General features: G+C 39.2%; 1 protein-coding gene across 3 annotated transcripts in view; it reads left to right on the top strand.

Moving 5' to 3' along the window:
* The window catches only part of cadm1b (cell adhesion molecule 1b), a 181,198-nt gene extending 160,458 nt beyond the window's left edge, over window positions 1–20,740 (top strand). For 2 of the 3 annotated variants that reach the window (XM_088427627.1, XM_088427626.1), the window contains 3 exons: window positions 2,890–2,940; window positions 20,327–20,455; window positions 20,565–20,740. In XM_088427627.1, the coding sequence (XP_088283753.1) occupies window positions 2,890–2,940; window positions 20,327–20,455; window positions 20,565–20,683 (299 nt within the window). In that variant the 3' untranslated portion in view covers window positions 20,684–20,740. The remainder of the gene's footprint in view (window positions 1–2,889; window positions 2,941–20,326; window positions 20,456–20,564) is intronic. The other variant, XM_088427628.1, reaches the window with a different exon arrangement.
* The last annotated feature ends 920 nt before the right edge of the window (window positions 20,741–21,660 follow it).

A 21,660-nucleotide genomic window follows, 5' to 3' on the forward strand; every position in this document is an offset into this window, starting at 1 on the left:
CACGGCCTTTGTGAAGACCCTCAACCCCTGAATGGCCAATTTCCCCTTTTTCCACACGCTGACATTTCTGCTATCAGACCGCCTTCGGTCACCGGGAGCGGAATGGAGCCCACCCTCTTCTTCAAATGCTGTCAGAGGGGAATCTGGCCCCCATCCCATGATACCTTCGCCGCCACCGCCAACCCCATCCCCGGCGGCGGCATTACACCGTCCTTGATGTTTTATCATTAGTTTGGAAGTGTGCGCTCCCCTGCTGCTGCCTTTTGATGGAATGCAGACAGTAACAGCGCAGGGAGACAGCCAGCCAATTTCCCCCCGCTGTGACTCTCCCGCAGCAAGGGGTCGCGCTATCTCTCTCTCCCCCGGCCCCGTCGTATATCCTCCTGATGAGGTACCTGGCGGCCCCCCTCGGCGCCACCGCTTACCTCAATCGCCCTCTGACGTCCGTCTTTTTTTTTTCCCCTGATGATGTACGCCGGTTAACGACGGGCCCTAATCGACGCCACGCAGGCAGTCCCGCGATTGGGATCACCTGGGTGGTTTCATCGCGCATGTTGACTTAATTACCCGGCGAGGTGGCGAGAAATCGTTGGACCGGAGCATAACTGCGTCTCCTTATTAAACGTGGTAAATTTCAAAGATACGACTCGAAAATCAAACAATTCATTGAAATGGGCCATTTATTGGATGTTAGTATATAGAAGGAAATATTGTAGCTCTTTCCTCTACTTCCATTCTCCCCCGACGATAGTAATGATTTTCTGCCATGGTTTATGACATCCCCATCAGCGTTTATTTCTGTACTGTACAAACAGTATGGCTTGGAGATCAAACGCTTGAGAAAATGTACATTTTCTCAGCAAAAACGACACCGCGTTGAAATCTATTAGAGTGTAAGTCGCCTCATTACGCGCCGCTATTGTCCTGCGTGAAGCTCGCTGACGACCGCAAAAGTTGCGCGGCATATCAGAGAAACGCACGACATCTTCCGTTGTTGTCTGGAAACCTGTTTTGGCGCCCTCCCATGTGGTCGTCGGAGCTAATCTGGTGACGCTGGATAATTAGCATTGATTTAAAGTTGACACCATTGTTATTAGCTGGAACATAAGCTTAGTCTCGGGAGTTTTCATTGTGATTTGTCTGGTTTGTGTTGTGGGGGGTTTAATGAATGGATTTAGCTTCTGTATTATTATTGTTATGCTATAGCACTGGTGTGTATGTGGAATTTGTAGTTGCTGATGCAATTACTGAAGAACCCAAATGACTAAAGTTGGAAAAGTTGAGGAAAATGTGATGCGAATTAATCAAATCCGGTCCTGAAATAATTTACTATGTTGTTAGTTTTCACAATAGTAGCTGATAATCGTTTTAGGTTGTAGTAAGGATGGGGCGAGACATAAATCGCATGAGACAATATCGTTTACAAGATGAGATTTGGGCAAAATATATCAAATAAAACAATGCTCATTATAAATTTTCCATTTGACTTTTTTCTTTTGATTGAGAAGACTGTTTAGACATGAACAAGAGAGACACTTTTGTTGCAGGCTCATTTTTTTAGCGACAGCTGAGTTTAAAATGCACACAGCTGGTGTTCGTTGCCGATATTTCACCTTTCATTTCTTTCAATGGTAAACCAGAATAATGTCACACAGGTGATTCGAAAGTAAGAATTGACTCGGGCATTTCTCCTATAGCGCTTCCTTTATTATTATATTGGTATTGGATGAAAATAAGAATATTTTTGTTGTTTGGTGAAAAACAATAAACACACAAGATCAAATAACATTTGCACTTTATAATAAAGGATCAGATTTAATTACGTTTTGATAATCAATATATTTTTTGACAAATTTGAACTTTTTTTTTCCCAATGAGACAAGTGACATTAGGCCCACAGAAGACACATTTGACAGCCTGGTATGTTCAAAAGTGATCAGTAGCAACAGCAACCATCTCAGGATATCAGCATCGTAGTGTGCATTGGTTAATTTATGCCAATATCCTGCTAAGTCAGTGTTTCTCAATTATATTTTGACAACCCCTCCAGAAAGAGAAAATATTTTGCACCACCACCCCTCCCCCCACCACCACTCAACACACTGACTATAAATAACAAGATATAAAAAATTTTATGTATGGCTAAAAATGTAATTTTTAACAAACAGAAGAGAAAAAGCAAGATAAATCAACTTTCAACGACTGTTAATTATTATTTACAGCGTTTCTTCGGGTTAGGGTTAAGGTTACAGCATAGTCTGAAACAGACAGGAACAGGAAAACAGGAAAAAAAAACAAGCCCATGAAAGTTCCTTATATAAAAAAAAATTCCTCTTTTATTGCAAATACACTTCATATTACAAAAACAAAGCTTTTTTACCTGGGTTCATCTGTGCCCCCCCCCCTGGCATCACATAGCCCCCAACCCCACTTTTTGAGAACCACTAAATGCTTGCAACAGGCATCGTAATATGATAATATGACAGCGTAATTTAGGCACCATAAATCATTCAGTATGGTAAGGTTTATTTTGAAGTGTTGTCGTGCCTTTTCGCCACATTTGATGGAGTGTTTTACTGTCATGGAGCACCTTCTGCTATGTAACAAGCCAAAAAAAATAAAAAATAGATCGTGTGCAGGAACGAAAAACCACATGGCGTTTTAATCTACATCCCTAGTCTGTAGTTGTTTTTAATATTTCATCATGTACGATACCATCTCTATAAACATAGCAAGCTTATATCTCGCCACTACCTAGCTTCCGCCCTACTTTTGTGTAAAGAACTCAAACCTGTCAGTTTGAATAACCTCCTGTGGCCTTTTGTCTTCTTTACTCTTGTCTTTCTTATATGTGTTCTTTATTTTTTTTTCTTTACTCTTTTCATCTAGATGCTCCCACTACTATCCCCACACCCACCACCAACCCAGTCAACACGCAAGGTACTGTACGCCCCACCACCGCTGCGCCCCTCTCAATAGTGGATGTGTGTGTGAGTGTGTATGATGATTGTGGACAGGTAGTTCTCATCAGATAGTCGCTGATGGGTGACATTGAGGACAGGATGCAGGGGGGGCCCGCTTGTGCACCCCAGTCATGTGTTTGAGCGCCACACTTTGTTATCTTATCAGCATCTGCAGCTGTATCTCGCCACCTTCAGCTGTCAATCATATGAGAAAACCCTTTACATCTCACATAAAGCTTACGTTTTGTCTTTGTGAGGCCCGGAATGGAAAAACATCAATAATCATTTAAGTAAATGAAAGATCGTTGGCCGACGTGCCCACACACAATGCTGTGTGTTTGATTTGGCTTTGAAAGGTTCTTAATATCGGGCGCTTTTTAAATTCGCCGTCAAGGCTACACATCCGGCGAGGACGCCCTGGGAGGTGGCATTTGGATATGCCACAATGTGACATTTGCAAGGAAAAATAAAAAATAAAACATGCTTAAAGTACAGGTCACTTTATCAGTATGTTCAAAGGATTAATATCGCAATATGTGCACAACTCACTTATTATATGGTCAGGCCATAATATGTCAGCAATATTTGAAATTCATCGCAATAACATCGCACAAAATAGAACGCACCTTCTAATGTTAAAATTCTATATTTAAATTCAGGAAAAAATAAACTTGTCACCGTCCAACTAAATTAATGTATAATGAATTAATCTTGGTGAAAAATCTGAAAAAAAAAAATGCCAATAATTTACAGTACATATGAAAAGTATTCCCCAAAAATTGAATTTTTCACATAATTTGCGTGGGAGAATTTGAATTTTTCGCCTCATCACAACATATTGATTAGTAAAACTGAGAAAGAGTCGCCAAAATGGACCCAAAAACCTTCACTGAGGTGGTCGCCACCTTGCTAGCTCTTTGCTTCTTACACCGTGCCAGCTAGCTAGCAATAAGCTTCCACGGACTAGTGCAATGACGAATTACATTACGGAGTGAATTGTTGTACAGTAGTTCAGTTTAGTGTTGAGTAAGATACGTTTCTCACAAGTATCATTCTCTCAAAGGGATGACAAGAATATGCAGGGAAGCCATGCTAATTGATAAGCTAACCGATTGATTTAGCTAACGTGTTTAACACAGTATTTGGACGATGAAGAATATTTTTCATAGACGCCTGGCTGGAATGTTGTAAAAGTGGAAAACATCCAACGCCGAAGAGCTAAATAGCTTGCAAATGAATTAGTGTGTGGACCGGAGAGATAAATTTAAGATACTCACGAAATGGAAACGAAACCATTTATGACCAACGAACATGAGCTTGATTTTCAAATTTGGCGACTTATAATTGCAAGCATGATAATGAAAATTTGTAGTTATGAAGATTTGTTCAGCTCAAACACAATGGTGCGTTAGCTGGACTAAGCTAGCATTAGCGCTAGGAATAGGCCCATTATTTGCCAAGCTGATTATCAATGACAATATTTTGCATTTTGACGAATATCGGCATCTGCCTTTTATTTTTAATCTAATGGTTAATAATAGATCATTTTAACATGGTCAACCTCAGGGAACTATTTGAATTCACAGTTAACTCAGATGTTCTGTTCTGCACCTTTTGTTTTTGTTTGAAATTAAAACAAAGATCCGTGTTTTGTTATCATATGTTATTTGGACATTTTGGAACCCTCTGTTTACTATAAAACCATGGGGAGCTATCGTTTAAGTTTTATGTAAATTTTTAAGACATTTTGATGAGCCAGGAAGTTTCCCGCATTTTTGTTAGAATTTTATGCTGGCTAAATTGTTTTTCTGAAGATGAATATTGACTACTAATCAGTCAAATCAATTTGGCTTTGGCGTCAAATACATAATGGTCTATCTCAACTGTAAACAAGCTAATGACTGCTATGCTAGCCGCATGACATATTTGTGATAGTACATCTTTTAAAATGATTTATTACTCTGTTTTGCCTGGCACGACAGTTTCACGTTTCACGTTTATTTTTCTCTTTCTCAAGCCTGCCTTCTTCTTAACCGTTTTTTCTGCTCTTTCCATAACTAAAATGAAGGCTAATACTCATTTTGCATTACGCTGCACTTTTCCCAGTGTGCCCTCCTCTTCCAAACGTGAGCCATCATCTATACTTTCTCGGTTGTAACATCATGAAAGAGGAAAGGGATTTAGCGCAATTTAAGCGGTGCACGCTGGGAGGATGTAATTGAGCCTTGTCGCATTTCGCGACTCCTCTAAACGTCCTGTCACAGGGGCCACGCTAAGCCGCCTGGCGCTAGATTGCTTTGCAGCACCTTAATCAGCATAACGCCGCAAAAATAGTTAGACTGGCTATAACATAAAGCGCAATTTTCATTAAACAGCCAATGCGTTCTCCCATCCCCGGCTGAGATCGAGCTGGGTTTGTAATCACAAGGCCGCCCGGTGTGCACGCCGCAGACGTATTTGTAATTGTCACACGTACAGTCACAAAGAGATGAAGCCGCATGTCGCGCACAAAGAGGCCTTTTAGTCGTGTCAAGTGTCAGTTGTTGTGTCGTATGCGCTCCACTTTGAATTTGGGTGACAAGGCCCCTTTCTTTCTTGTCGTTGCAGCGCGGGAGCAAATGCCACGAAAAAAAAAAAAAAACGCCTGCCGTGTTGTTTCATGTTTGGGAGAAGTTTCAAAAGAGTTCAAATTGTCGGGTCTCAAAGGGTGTTTTTGTGGGTGTGCAAGCCTCACGGGAGCGAGAGTTAAGTCAACCTTTCAAAAGAGTACTTCTTCTTTCATGTGTTTGAAAGTTTCTCGCGATAAGTTGTATATTTATAAAATAAAAAATGGCATACGAATACAAACAGGTCAACTTGGTCGAATACAATCATGCATTTTCCATAGTGCTTGTCTTCATTAGAATTATGGGTCAACTGGCTACAGAAAATGGATGGATAGATAGCGGAAATATAAGTGCTTTATAACAGTAACTGTTAGTGAGAAAAAAACTTCTAAAATATTTTTTAAAAAAAAATTTGAAAAACAATCTGGGTGAAATTTCAGCTCCCTAGTTCTCAAAGGGTGTTTTTGTGGGTGTGCAAGCCTCACGGGAGCGAGAGTTAAGTCAACCTTTCAAAAGAGTACTTCTTGTTTCATGTGTTTGAAAGTTTCTCACGATAAGTTGAATATTAATAAGAATATTAATAATACGAATACAAATATGTTGTCAGCTTGGTCGAATACAATCTTGCATTTTCCGTAGTGCCTGTCTTCATTAGAGTTGTGGGTCAACGGGCTACAGAAAATGGATGGATATATAGCGGAAATATAAGTTTAAAATAGTAACTGTTAGCGATTGACATGGAGTCACCATCTGGGTGAAATTTCAGCTCCCTAGTGTTTTCTTTCAAAATTTCCCCTTTGATGTGAAATGTATTTGATGTAAAAGGATGATAGAAAATACTAAATATGATTAATGCTGCAATGTTTTTAGCTTGTATTTTTCCTGTAACTACTTTAACTGTAACCTTCCAACAAACGCATCTCCAAATCTTGAGATTTTGCACGAAGCAAATGGGAATGGGAACGGGGGAATGAATGATTGCGAACGGCGGTGTTTAACGAGGGCAGAAAATACCCAGAATCCTCAGCTCGGAAACAGGGTGAGATAATTCGCCCGAGCCGTCAGATGCTCGGAGATGATCCGAGGCAGGGACATCATATCCCGGCTAAGCCTTCACTCGACACCCTCGCCGCATTTGGCCAACCCGCCTCCATATGGAACAAGGAATTAGGTTGTCGGGTTGATTGAACAGAAGACATTCCCTCGGATTGGCAGCCCGGGATTGGCTCACCTCCCTTGTTCCGGTCTTGTCTGAAGCAGCCCAAGGCAAAATTTGCAGGTTTTCTGAGGTCGTGCTGGAAATAGCGGGGGAAAGACAGGACATATATACTGTATAGCGCTGGGCAATTGTGGAAAAAAAAAAAAAAAACAACAATCAGTCTTCGGAATGGTCTAGCCATGGTTCTTAAAAGCAAGCGGTAAATGTCTCAGGTTTGCCCTATCTGTGATACGCGGCTATTTGTTTTGTTTTGTTTGTTTTGTTTTCATTAAAACCAAAGGTCTCTAAAATTCCGACCAAAGTAAAGATTTGCCAAATTGTCCGGCTCCAAGTTCGCATGCAGCGGTCATTAACCAGAGTTTTATATCATCTCTACGCTTTTTCCCGCCAAAGACTTCGATACGGGTGACATTAGGAGATGGAAGTTCTTTCTGATTGGACAGAATTCGGCGAGGCCACTACCGCCGTGGCACACTTGTAAATGAGTAAAACCGCATTATGCGTATTCATGTACCTGCAATTTCATTTTTTTAACAAGCAAGGCCATATGGAGGGATTTTTTATTTTACATATAAAGAGGAGAGCATCTTCCGTGTTTAAATATCCCTGGTGACGTGTAAACTAGATCTTAATTAGCTTGATGTTGAAAGTCGGGAGCCAGCTACCAAAACTCCACTATGAATATAAAATAACTTATATAAATTCACTTGACAGGCTTCATTATCGCGGCGTTTTGAAGTCCCAATTTTGTTACCAATTCATATATATATATATATATATATACTTTGTATACACACATACAGTTACAGCTTATAGTCCAGTGCTGCTGATCTGTGTTTTGTTTTGGGTTTTTTTGTTTGTTTTTGTTTGTTTGTTTTAGTTTTTTGCTCAAAAAGTTCAAACAATATATTATTTAAAAAATATATACATTTCTTAATTTAAGAAGAAAATGTAGAAAATTTTGGTAAATTTGTGATGTGTAAATTTTATATACAGTTCACAGTATATGTGAACTTATTTATGTATATATGATTGTATATGAATTATATAGAATGTGTGAGTATGTTCACTAAAATGAACTATTTACTATCATACAAAGGTAGACAAAAATGATGCTATTGAAGTATTGATTTTGATTTTGGCATGTTTAGTCTGTTAAAGGGAGGATGTTGCTGTTGGCTGACAATTCCCAAAAAAATGTAAAAAAAAAATATAAACTTTATATACCATCTTTTTGGGTAAAGCTCTGATGTTATTCCTTGCGGCTTATAGTCCAGTGTGGCTTAACCGTGACAGAAATCATTTATTTTCCTCATATGTTGCTGCTGCGGCTTATATACCAGTGCGCATATATACACACACACACACACACACACATATATATATATATATATATATATATATATATATATATATATATATATATATATGAATTTTCCCCACTGTTTTCAACACTAGCATGTTATTGGGATAGGTGCCTTGTTTTCCTATGTTTACTCACACTAGCACATGGGAGTGTTTTTTTCTTTCCCCCTCCTAACAAGTGTGGAAATCACACACCAGATGGAGTGTGAAGAGTCCATTCTTAGCAGGTTTTTGTGCCTATGAGCCGTCGACATGTTTCGTGGAAGTATCGGAGTTCTCGTCGAATTTAACGAGAGCTCCATCGACTGCGAGGTCTTGTGCCGTTGCCTTTTCACAGGAAAAATGAAGGAACTGTTCATAAATGGTAATTATTTTTTTTTTCCATTTCATACCTTTGTGTAGAGCTATTCCCAGTTGAATATGTGTAGTTTTTGCTTAATAAAGAAAGTGAGTGAGTTTTGTTTTTTATAATTGGTCCTGGGGGAGAGACAGGTTAGGAGCGCCAGCCCAGCCTCAAGCGGAGCTTCATTACGCTTATGTTGGTTTCTCGTAGAACAGTTGCCGGCAATTACAAAAAAATCCGGATTCCGTGTCTTATGAAGCCTCAAAGATTCTCCTGTCCGCATTTTCGAAGAAGAAAAAAAAAAAAATCATGTTTGCCCATGGTCTTTTGGCGTCAACAAGATGAGGATTTTTTTTTCTCAAACCGTCAATCAACTTAGAGGTTCACTGACATATTTTTCATTCACAGCCACGTTTACTTATTGCTGTCAGACCTTCAACTTTTTTTCTGAAATCACAACATTTGTGCGTCGACGGATTATCCTTGGTTCTCACAAAGATGACGAGAAATCTATTTAACAGGCGAGCTGGCAGCAATGAAAGTCCAATGTCGTGGTGCTTGATTACGGTGTTCCGCAAAGGATTTGGTTAAAGGTTACCCGTGCGCGCGCACGCCTCTTCTCGTTGGTTTTTCTTTCCTTTTCGAAACGAACACAATAGACATTTTTCAATTCTGCTCCGCAAAACGGCTGGAGTTCATCGCTTGGAGTTCATTGTCAACTGATGCTTCATTATACTACTCAATGTATTGGCTAAAGGATTTACTGTACCTTTTCATAAACATATACAGTACATATATATATATATATATATATATATATATATATATATATATATATATATATATATATATATATACTGGACTATAAGCCGCAGGTAACCCTAACCCAGTGTTTCTCAACTATATTTTGCCAGCCCCCCCCCCCGAAAAGAGAAAGTGCCCCTCCCCCACCCCCTCCGAAAAACCCAATCTAAATCTACTTTCAACAACTGTTAATCATTTTTATCGCGTTTATACGGGTTACAGCTTAGTCTAAAATGGAAAAAGTGCACCAAAGTGCCTGAAACTAAAAGCAAATGATGAAAATTATATCTTTATTGCAATTACATTCCATATGATAAAAACAAAGCCTTTTTCCTGGGATCACCTCGCGCCCCACTATTTGAGAAGCACTGCCCTAACCCAAGTGTTTTTTCATTGTATATGGTTTTTAAAACTTTTATAGTAATATCCGATCTTTAACATACTGAACAAGCTTGCGTGTTTAGCACGAATATATATATAGAAAGTGGACGGATGGATGAATATTTTTAACATAACTGACAGAATACTGCAGTTAAATAACAATACAAACTCAAAATCAATATTTAGATAGCATCTTTTCTCCCTTTATTTAACATAATATTTTAGTGAACATATAAACCCAAAGAACAGCCTCAATAACTTGAATTTATATAAAAATATTTTTTTATTTAGTCATAACTCGCGCGATTCAGCCGAGTAACAAGTGCTCCCGTAAATATTTGACATGATGCAGAGAAGAAGAAAAATACATGTGATTCCATGTTTCAAGACAGCGCCGGTTAATTTCACCTTTAAGATGTGACCTATTTTCCAAATAGACTTCACTGGCATCCGGATCCAAACGAAAAATCCATGCTCCAGGAATTACAACCTCCCTCATACTTCAATCGATTTTCTAACGATTCACGAAACGGTAATTGGATGACGAAAGGAAAACCGTACGTAAACAAAGAAAAAAGAGAGGTGACACGGCAAAGTATGCGTTGCGGAGCTGCTTTCTCCATCACCCAGACGTGTGCATTACTAGCAAATCCCCTTTATCCCCCCCCACCCCACCCCACCCCCACAGCACCACCATAAATCCCCGCGGCCTGCTCACATCCTGTCAAGATGCCGTCGCGGGCATGTCAGCGCTCCGGCACGGAACGCCGAGCGCTGGCTGCCTGACAACGCGGACAAGCGGCCACATTACAGACATCATCAAATTGTGCTTATTACAAGAGGGAGGCAGGACACGCCGCTGTCTGTTGCAATAATATATGACATTTGAACGCGACACGAGTCGGGATATGTATGGCGCCGGCGTCTATTTATTGAAGCTCCCTCGGGGATCCGGCTCCTGATCCCGACACGATCCTGCCTTGTCGACAGCGGGCGCGAATTCGAACCACCGACCCGGATGAGTCAGAAACCTCGTCAAACGGGAAAGGCAATAGAAGCCCCGGCAAACCTGCTTCGCCGTCCTCGCTGCGATCAACTCTCAAATTTTAATTGCACTCCGGAATAAGTACGCTCTTCGCGCCCCTACCCCGCCTCACCCACTAACCAAAATTTTCTATCAGCCCCTACTACTCTAAACACGGATTTCTCATTGTTCCAATCATACTCCAGTTTGCTTTTTCTTTTCTTTTTTTCAGGTTTCTTGCTAAAAAGCGAGTCTAAAAATGGCTGGTATCGAGGACTTACTTACTCTAGGCAATTAAGTGCTAATCAACGACTTGAAGTACTAAGCGAGGAAGTAATTACTTTACAATTACTTTACTTACTTTATAATTACTTTTTACAATTACAATTACTTTACATAAAACAACAAAAAACTAAAACAATAAGTTAATCGTGCCAGCCATTTTTAGACACAACTTTAGGCCAGTACTTCTCATTTATATTTTGCGAAGCCCCCCCAGGAGAGAGACCCCCCCCCCCCCCCCACCACCACCACCACCACCACCTCCCGCTTTCCATGCCGACCATAAATAAAATAATTATCTATAAATTTTGAATAGGTATCCAGACTGCAACTAAAAAAAGCAATATAATTATTAAATATAAAACTTTCAATAACCGTTTACTTTTTTTACGGCATTTATACAGTTTCAAGGTTTGTCTAAGACAAGGGTGTCAAACATAAGACCCATGTGCCAGTTCTGGCCCGCAAATGGGTTTAATGCGGCCTACAATATGATTTTGTAAAGGATAAAAATGTATCAAAAATGAGCTTTTTAATAAATAAAAAAAACTTGAAATATTTTATGATTATCAGTAATGTTGATGTTTTATTATTAATTGTAATGGTGTTCTTTTACTATTTTGGACTGTAATAAAAAATATTAATAAATTTAATAAAGTTGTTGTTTTAGAGTTATATAAATACATCCCATGATTTTATTGGTCCGGCACAATTGGGAATAGATTTCCTTCCATAAGACCCGCACGCTTAAACGAGTTTGACACCCCTAAGCAGAAAAACCCCAAGTGCATCAAATTGCCTCGAAACCCCCCCCCCCCCCCCCCCCCCCCAAAATGCCAATTCTTATTTTATCACTATTATTTTTTTTTTTGCTTCAGTTTGAGAGCATACAGAATGCTGTTTTTTTTTCGTCTACCTGTTAAAATAACTCCCCCTATGTGTGCAGAGGCATGTTTTCAGGCGGATGTGTCAAACGAAAGACGGTAGGGGGCAAGGTGAGGGCAGGGGGTGGGGGGGCGGAGGAGAACCTGGGGAGTTTTTTTGGGATGCTGCCGACAGGACGGCGCACATGGATGTTCATTAAAGTGCAGCTTTTCCGTTTCCTCGGGGACTTGGCCGTGCTTCCTGGCATCCCCCGCCGCAGTAAACACACAGCACGTGTTTCATTTCAAGAGAAAGGGGGGGGCGCTCAGGCGGAACCAAACTCCACAAAAACGCTCATTAATTAGTTTGACCGTGCTCGCATTTATGACAAATTACACTTTTTCAGGATGGCCGTGCAGTCTTTTTACAGCAATTACGCACTGTAGTGCCACATTAGGAGCGGTGCTTACTAAAACTCTGTGCTGAACAAAGACTTTTTTTGTTTTTTTTGGGAGGTTTTTTTTGGCGTGATACATTTGCCAATTTAGTGGGCAGAAATGAGCATGAGGTTTTTTTTTATTTGTAATATGTAACTTTTTTTCCCAGCTCTTTTTCTTTCTAACACGTTGCCAAGGAAACACCTTAAAGCAGTGGGGCCCAACCTTTTTATCACCATGGATCAGTCATTTAATTAAAAAAAAATTATATATATATATATATATATATATATATATATATATATATATATATATATATATATATATATATATATATATATATATATATATATATATATATATATATATATATATACACACACACACACACACACACAGAAATAATTTTTTCCTGGGCAACCCTTGATGGCTGGCACCAGTTCATAAATGGACAGGTACCAGGTCGCGAACCAGTGGTCAATGGGGCCGTATCATGGATTGTTTTTAAAAAATTTTCCCCTTCTCAACCTCTTACTTATTTTGCTTCTATGTGAGTGACATTTTGGTTCTCAAGTGACCAAAACATATCAAAGAATCTGGTCATTTTTCAAAGTAAAACATCTTTCAAACTCAGATAATACAAAACATGGAGCTAATTAATTATTTTGGCTCTTGCACCTCAATTACAGTTGATCCATGGAAGGGTGGATTGGTGGTTGAGGACCCCCTGCCTTAATCGACAAAAAAATAATCGGAAAGAATCCAGTCATTCTTTTTTTTTTTTTTTTTTGTACTGCCTGTGCCAGAGTAAATACACACCCACCTTACCCAAAGAGCCAATCACATTTTTCTTTCATTTTTACTCCAAGGTTGGGGAGAAGAGAGTTGGCCAGGTAAACATCAATTTTTGATTTATAAGTTACAGTTTTAGCGTAGAAAATGTCCAAGTGGCAAAAATGTGTGTCAGGGTGCACACGGACTGACAATCAACGTTTGTGGTGAATAATCCACCCACAACGGGAATTGTTGTTCTCAGTAGTGGTTTCCCGAAGGGATTAGTTTAATAGTTAGCTTTTCATTGTTGTTTCATCATGGCTTTAAACAACTTCATGAAGAGGGCGTGGCAGCCCCTCGCCGCGCGGCGGGGTTTCACTTAAGCTGTTTCACTTCCTGGTTATCCACCAAAAAACTCATATTTAATAGAAAATTGAACTTGAAAGATAAGATTACATCATTTATATGCATTTATTTGGTTACCTTAAAATTCCATGATATTGGCTTTGATATTACTATCTATTTATTTCCATTAACTTACATTATCTATATTATGTGTATGAATCCGACGAACTTACTGAAAGGAGATGCACATTAAAAAGCTTGTACAATTATAACCAAGAATACGCATAAGAATCCCTCAACATTCACACAATTCGCTCTCCTTCAAAGTGTTAGAAAAGTCGCAGCGGTCCGTCAATTCTAACCTGCCTACAACGCGCTTTATAAAGCATTTCTAAATTTAAAGTGCGTTTTATCCTTTTCACGGATTTTAATGGCATTCACAGCTCTCTGGAAAAATTCGCATTCCTTGATTTGAAGCCGGTATGACAATCACACCTATTTTGTGTCTCCGCGAATGTTCCCATCTTACACCTGGTGGCTGTGTCACAAGTCTGGATAAGAGAATATGCGGCAAAGAAAAGTTTTTTTTGTTTTTTATGTGCCACACTCCCACCCGCTGGATTGAATAAAGCACTGGTACACAATCATTGTTACTCGGCAGTTGTTCACGTCTTAAAAAAAAAAGGCACATCATATTTTTCGAGCATTTTTTTTCAGCTTTTTGCCTGAAAGAAGGTCTAAAAATGAATGGTGATGAAGTACAAAAGTTATTAATTTTTTTAAGTTATCAAGTACTAATGTAATCAATTACTTTATTACTTGATTAGATTATTTATGTACTTAATTGTTTACTTTAGGTAACTATTGTACTTACCTAAAGTACCGTACTTTAGTACTTAAATACCTAATCAATTACTTTACCTAAAGTAATCAATTACTACATTTATTTAGTACCTGCCATTTTTAAATCTTCGCTTAGCCCAGTGCTTTACATTCACCGTATATTTTGCCAATTGCCCCAGGAAAGAGTAAAACAACCCCCCCAACTCAATGCACTGAAGAAATATGTATCATTTTTAACATTAACAAAACAAAAATAAACAATATTATTCCATTTCCAACAACTGTTAATTATATTTTACAGCGTTTGTACGGGTTACAGCTTAGTCTAAAACTGAAAAAAATAACCAAGTGCATCAAAGTGCCTGAAACAAAAAAAGAAAGGGAAAAAAAAAATGAAAATTCTTATTTTATTGCTATTATATTTCATATGACAAAAACAAAGTCTGGGGTCATCCTGGCCCCCCTGACATTACCTCGCACCCCTCCCAGGGTCTATTTGAGAAACATTGCTGTAGCCAAACACTTAAAAAAAAAAAAAAAAAAAAACGTATTTTCACCGGCATTTTATCATACAGCGCCTATTGCCAACTTTTAGTGCCGTTTCCAGCATAAATTAGCCGCTAGCTTGCAGCGCTTACCTTAAAGTCCGATTACCTTTCAGGGGCAATTCGATATATCCTCCCAAAACCATCTCAGCTGCAGCTGAAAAATGAGTCTGTAACAAATGTAAATCTTTTATTGGTTTACATTCAAACACAAAACTGTTCATTTTCTAGCAATGTTCTCAATTAAAGAAAATAGAAAACGGGACATTTTTTATTGAGCATTATTTTCTCAAAAAATCTTGTCATGTTCTCGTGAACAGAATCTCGTTAGGCATCTCGTGGGGTTTGCGGCTTGTCCCATTCCCACTAATTTTTTCTTCATGTTTCCTGTTTCTACAAGGTTTCTTGTGGACATATTTTGACGGTTCCCTTCAACAAGCTAGTCCTATCTTCGGGTAATCATTTTTTCTCAGGAAAAATAAAACCTACAAAGGCTTTCTTTTGAAGCCTTTTGGGAACATTTTTGAAGTGAAATCACCCCATGCAATACAGTGAAAAAATCTGCTAGCGCCGATATAATCAGTCAATGAACATGACTGCAAAAATGTTTGTAATATTAGACTCGCAGCACCACACTAACTTTTTGGTTGAATCTTTTTTTGTGCGCAGAAGCACAGCGGTTGGGGATCCGTGCTCTAGATTATTCAAATCAATTTGCTTGTTATTTTGATTATTTGATTGCTTCAGCTGGAGAGCAGAGCTTTCATGCAAGAGTTAGTGGGAAAAAAATTAATTTGGAATTACAATTGTTGTAATTAGTGTAAATGATTTTGTCATTTGTCATTTTTTTCAGTCGGCCTTGATTTGTCCAGGTAACAGTTTTATTATTTGTAACACCAACCTGGCTGTAAATGAGAGAAAGTAAAACAGTTAACAATTAACTAAGGCTGCACGATTATGTCCAAATTAATAATCACGATTATTTTGGTCAATATTGAAATTCCGATTATTAATCAAGATTATTCATCATGTTTGGTGTCTATTTATTGCCCTTCTTTTTTAAAGACGTGGTGTATAAACAAGGCTTTAAGGTTTGATTCTTACAAGTAATAATAATAGCTAAATTAAATAAATAAAGTCAATAATAATTCAAACAAATTCACCCCCAAGACATGCTAAAAACTTGGCACACAGGGCAACACAGCTCACTTACTTGCTCAGTGCAAACCAATGAAAAAAATTAAGCCTAATTAGAACCAAGCACATTATTAGAAGTCATTTTTTTTTCCGTTTTCAGTCATTTAAACCGAATTTATTCAAATTTTTTGCCAATCAGATTCTTCAAAATGGGTCTCAATTGACAGCTAGCACTGTATAGATTAGGAATCGGGTGATAACTCCATTTCACACCATATAAAATTGCATCAAAATTGTATATATAGCAGATCAACATTTCAAACAGCAAAAGAAAATACATTATAACTGAAATGCAGAGATAAAAATTGAAAATTTACATGGTGACTAAATTACTTCATTTTTGAGTCCCCCAAAAATGAAAACTCACGGTTTATGTGCTGTATAAGGCGCACCGGATTATAAGGTTCTCTCTCAAAATTGAAGGTTTTTACTGTGGGTGTGCCAAGTGCGGAAAATACGGTACTTTTTAGAGGTATTTTGAACTCTTACCTACCCCCATTTGTGAACCGCTTGTCTAGTGGTCTTGCCAGTAAACGACGAGTAGAATTGATGCGTTATAGTTATTTTTGCATTATAATTTACATTATTACATTATTACGCACTGTGATTAGAGGTATGAAAAACCCGGAGGTGGTTTGGCTTGCATATAGTCCCTTATGCAATCGGTGCTCCATCCTTTTTTTTTTTTTTTCGAAATAAAATGTAAAAAAAGAGAGACTCAAAGATATTGTTCCTCCGTTGTCACTGCTGGTGTCTTTGAGCGGGAGCTTTCAAGTGGAGAGCATGACTAGTGAGATTGCGGGTAAATTGAGCTGCTCTCTCATGCAGCAAAGAACGTCGGCGCCACTGCGCCCCCTCCCACCCCCGACGCCCGCCACACCTCCATCACTCCCGTTGCGCGCCCATCGCAGACGATTGATAAACGCCTCGGAACTATTCTGGGACGGGAAATTTAAAGGCTTCAAATGTTGCCTTGTTCTTTCCGGGGTGCGGGGGCGCGTGGGATAAATGTGCCTTAATGTGAGAGCGCGATGCTCCGTGACACCTGAGGCAGCCTCACATTTCTCCGCCCGGGCGCAATTTATCTGCCGACTGGCATCTCTGTCTTACGTGATGGAGCTCGATATGACTTCCGCAAATGGCCTCTTATGAAGCACAATATATTTTATTGCGTGTGAACGCTCGCCCAAATTGCAGCCGGCGTCGACTGTTTCAAGGAGTAATAACGTTCTTAAAGGGCCCGTATCATCATATTTTCACAACGGAATGTATAAATGTAAATTACATTGGGAACACTTAATTTCTTATCAAATGTGAGTTTTACTGCTACTTGTGAAACGTCTCGTTTACTGAAGCTGCTCCTCACCGTGTGGCCGCCTGGCCGCATTTATGACATCGTTCAAAACATCCATCCCTCCCTCTTGACTCCTTAATCTCGCGATGTTCAACAAGCGCTGGAGATGACCCCAGCCGAGTGAAGGAAGCGCCAAAACAGGCGTTTTATTGACATTAACTCATGGACGAGAATTCTCATCTTTTCAAATCGTAATAACAATAATAAATTATAAAATTCTCCGTGTTGCTGACACCCTTGACTAATGCATTCCAAGTATAAGCCAGTTGAGCACTGTAGTGATAACTGTGACCACTGGATGGCAGTGTTTCCACACATACGACAAAGCTATTACCTACATGCAATTCAAAGTAAGTAATGGAAGTCAATCTTTCATATGATACCACAAATATTTACATAGACATAGCGCAGAATATTCTGTGAATGAAAATGCTAAATATACTGGCCTTCGAGAGGTTTCCTTTTCCCATAACGCTTGTCACTAAAAGTGCAAAGTGCACCAAAGTGCAAAAACCGGTCACACTCACTAAGAGCCGTTCCTCTTATCATATCGGTCACTGTGCGAACCCAATATTCATAACAATCGTTCCGCCCGCGGGTGAACCTTTACTACTGACCTTGATTGTCCGAATGTGTGCTCCCAAAAAAATTTTCACCACTTTGCTATTTTCTACAGTAAAACACCGTACCTAATTAACGAAACATTGCTATTTACTTGGCCGACTCGGTGCAAAATCTCCCCTCCTCCAGTTTTATGAACTTATATTATCCTGAAATGAAGTAAGTCAAAAATTATTTTTCAAATTATTTTTCAAATCTGGAGTACCCCCTGAAGTTCCTTCAAGTTCCCCCAGAGGTACAAGTACCCCCATTTAAGTACCACGAGTCTAAAGAAACAGATGTGTCAGCGCTGATGCTAGTGCTAACACAGTATTCCATGTCATTTACCTTTATTTAACGCTAGCACAACATGAGAGCTGAAAATGCTTTGTGAGAAAGCTACCATGATGAAATCAATATGTTAGCACCTATGCTAGCGCTTACACAACAGGTGTCCTGGCTGGCCTACCAATATTTAAAAAAAGGATTGTTTGGGTTGTTTTTTTTGCGTGCAGTTTATGTTCACATATGTTCCCGCTGACACAAGCAATAACACAACACGAGAGGTGTCCTAAATGGACCACGCATTTGTTTCTCATACGTTTTGCAGGGTTACCTTTTAATCTCCTGTGGTAAATGAATATAAAAAAATCTGATGCGCAGTGGAATAGATGAGCTGGTTGGTCCAAAAATTTTCTAAAAGAAAACACTTTCTGTCCTTGTATTCACTTCTTTTCTCCGTTGCTATACCAACATCGTTAGCAATCGATTTGACCCAAATATTCCAAGGTAGCTATTTTCAAGCCGTTACATTAGCTTCTAATAAATTCCACATTGTTCCTTTAATTTCAGTCATTTAAGCAGCTCATTTAACAAGAGTTGGAGTAATTCTCATCCTTTTAATTCGGCATTTCTTTTAAGTATGAAGAAACATTCCGTTTGAATGTCCTCATACGCAATGGAGTGCACTTGATGCTCTGAAAAGAAGCGCGAGTGAAAAGCTTCGTCGTAAACGACGGCACTGTGCCATTATCCAATTGCTGTATGTGTCGTTAAGTAAGAACAAAAGGCTGTAATCGTCTATTTGCGGGCTCTTTAGTTAAACCATTTACCATACACCTCCCCCCCTGCCCCCTAGGGAGCAACTGGTGCCATTGTAGCTTTTTTTTTTTTTTTTTTTTTTTTGCCACAGTAAACAACAAAAACCGGCGCTTCTCCGAGGCAAGCTTCCTTCGCGATTAGGTCAAATGACCATACATAGAGAGAAAATAAGCCTGTTTTGTTTATCACGCCAGTTTAATCATTTATTGGCATTCACTATTTAAAAAAAACCTGATATATTTACGGCACAGGATTTATTTCGCCCACGATGAAGTGAAAGATGCTATTGAAATCTTGTTCCGGTTATTGCTAGTAGTTCCAGTGACAAATGTACAGTAATCCATCGCCCCTAAATATTCAACGTATTTGGACTAATTATTGCACATCTAAATACAATTAAACAATTAAACTACATTGCTTTTAATTAGCATACTAGCAAAAATATAGAATAAAATTGATGGTATTTCACACATGGTCACAACAGATGTCAGTGATCATTTTTGAGCGAAATTATGACCATATTTGATAGGCTAATACACCCAAGTTTTAAAGGACAACTTTTGGACTTTTGAACGATTTTTGGACTACAGTAAATTTGGACCCCATTGGACATGTTAAACATGCCTGAATGATCACAGATTAGTTTTGGACTAAATTAAGATCATATTGAATAGGCTATATAGATTTTCAGTGACTATTTTTGGACTAAATTTGGACCACATTATGAAGGACTTTTTTTTTTTTATTTACTAAATTTGGACCACACCGAATGTTCTAAAACAAAACCCGATTTTCAAAAACTACTTTTGTTAAATTTGGACCCCATTGGATGTGCTAAACACAACCAAATGATCACAGACTAGTTTTGGACTAAATTTAGACCATATAGAATAGTCTATACAGATTTCCAATTACTATTTTTGGACCAAAATTTGATTTTTATTTTTTTTTTTTTTACTAAATTTGGACCACACCGAATGTCCGAAAACACAACCCGGTTTTCAAAAACTACTTTTGGACCCCATTGGACGTGCTAAACACAACCAAATGATCACAGACTAGTTTTGGACTAAATTTGTGCCATACTAGATAGGCTTTATCAATTTTCAGACTAAATTTGGACCACAATGGACGGGCAAACTATAACCCAGTTATGAAGGACTTTATTTTGGACTGAAATTTGGCCACACTGAACGTCCTTAATCAGAACCCGGTTTTCAAAACAAAAAAAATGTGGGCCCTATTGTCCGAGCTAAAGTTTAAACGTTCCCGTTTTCAGACTCTCGAGCGGGCGAGGGCGCGCCACCCAAACTTGACCACGCCGTCATCGGCGGGGTGGTTGCCGTGGTGATGTTCGCCATCCTCTGCGCGCTCATCGTTCTGGGTCGATACTTCGCCAGACACAAAGGTAAAACGCAGCCAATCGCACTTGACCATGAACTCATTCCGAATGGCTTTTGTTGTGGTCTGATAGGATTGTCTAGTGTCTTTTTTTTTTCCTTTGGGTTGACGCGCAGGCACTTACTTCACGCACGAAGCCAAAGGGGCGGACGACGCCGCGGACGCCGACACGGCCATCATCAACGCCGAGGGCGGACACAACAACACGGATGAGAAGAAGGAGTATTACATCTAACGTGCGGAAGCAAGGCCGGTGGTGCTATGATTAAAATCATTGTTTGGAAGGGTGGGGGTGGGGGTGGGGGGTGGGGTGGGGGGGATTTAGGGAGGAAACGAAATTAGGACCGGCATGGCCTCGTGTTGAGAAGACGCCGAGTCTCCTGTGTCGAAACCTTCCTGGACTGCTGGGGCCTAAACTTCTGTACACGTTCTTTCTTTTACAGACTATTTTGTGCCTTGTTCTATTTGGGTTTGTTTTCTTCCCCGCCGTCCCCGCCCACTCACGTGCTTGTTGGTTTAGATATTTGCCTGTGGACTCCAAGATGAAAGTGGCCTGTTGTGCGCGTGTTAGCTTGTGCCGCCGAGCTCGATGAGGATGCTCATTGCCCGTTTTTTTGTTTGTTTTTCCTGCTGTAAACTTAAAGGAGACATATTATGCCATTGATACCCATTTTTAAATGAATCCCAGTACCTGTAACTTGTCCAAATTCCCCCCCCCCCAAAATTCACACTTTTAGTGCCATTGACGTGAAAGGACGTCAACGGAAACCTTACTGAGGAACACCATCATCGTGAATTCATGTCAATTTTTTTTTTGGTTATATGGAAATGGAAAGACAAGGTTAAAAAAAAAAACACTACAGTGAGTCAGAATGCTCAAAATTAATTAATTATAAATGGCTGGCATTACCTCTCTGAGTCAATTTCGACCTGATTTCGGCTATTGATCTAAACGCTTCTAACAAAAAGAATTTAAAAAAAAAAAAAAACACCAGGAGGCTAAAAATTACAATCGTTCAAGGGTGTCAAACTCGTTTAAACTTGCGGCCGCATGGAGGAAAATTTATTCCCAAACAGACTGAACCAAATATTAGAGATCGACCGATTATCATCCGGGATGATATTTGGAAACTTGACGAATATCGGTGTCGACCTTTTTTTTTTTAATCTGACCCGCTGATATAAAGAAATCAATGTAAATGTGTTGCCTTG

The sequence above is a fragment of the Hippichthys cyanospilos genome, chromosome 11 (genome assembly GCF_059441005.1).
Source record: "Hippichthys cyanospilos isolate Australia breed blue-spotted pipefish chromosome 11, RoL_Hcya_1.0, whole genome shotgun sequence".
NCBI classification, from domain to species: domain Eukaryota; kingdom Metazoa; phylum Chordata; class Actinopteri; order Syngnathiformes; family Syngnathidae; genus Hippichthys; species Hippichthys cyanospilos.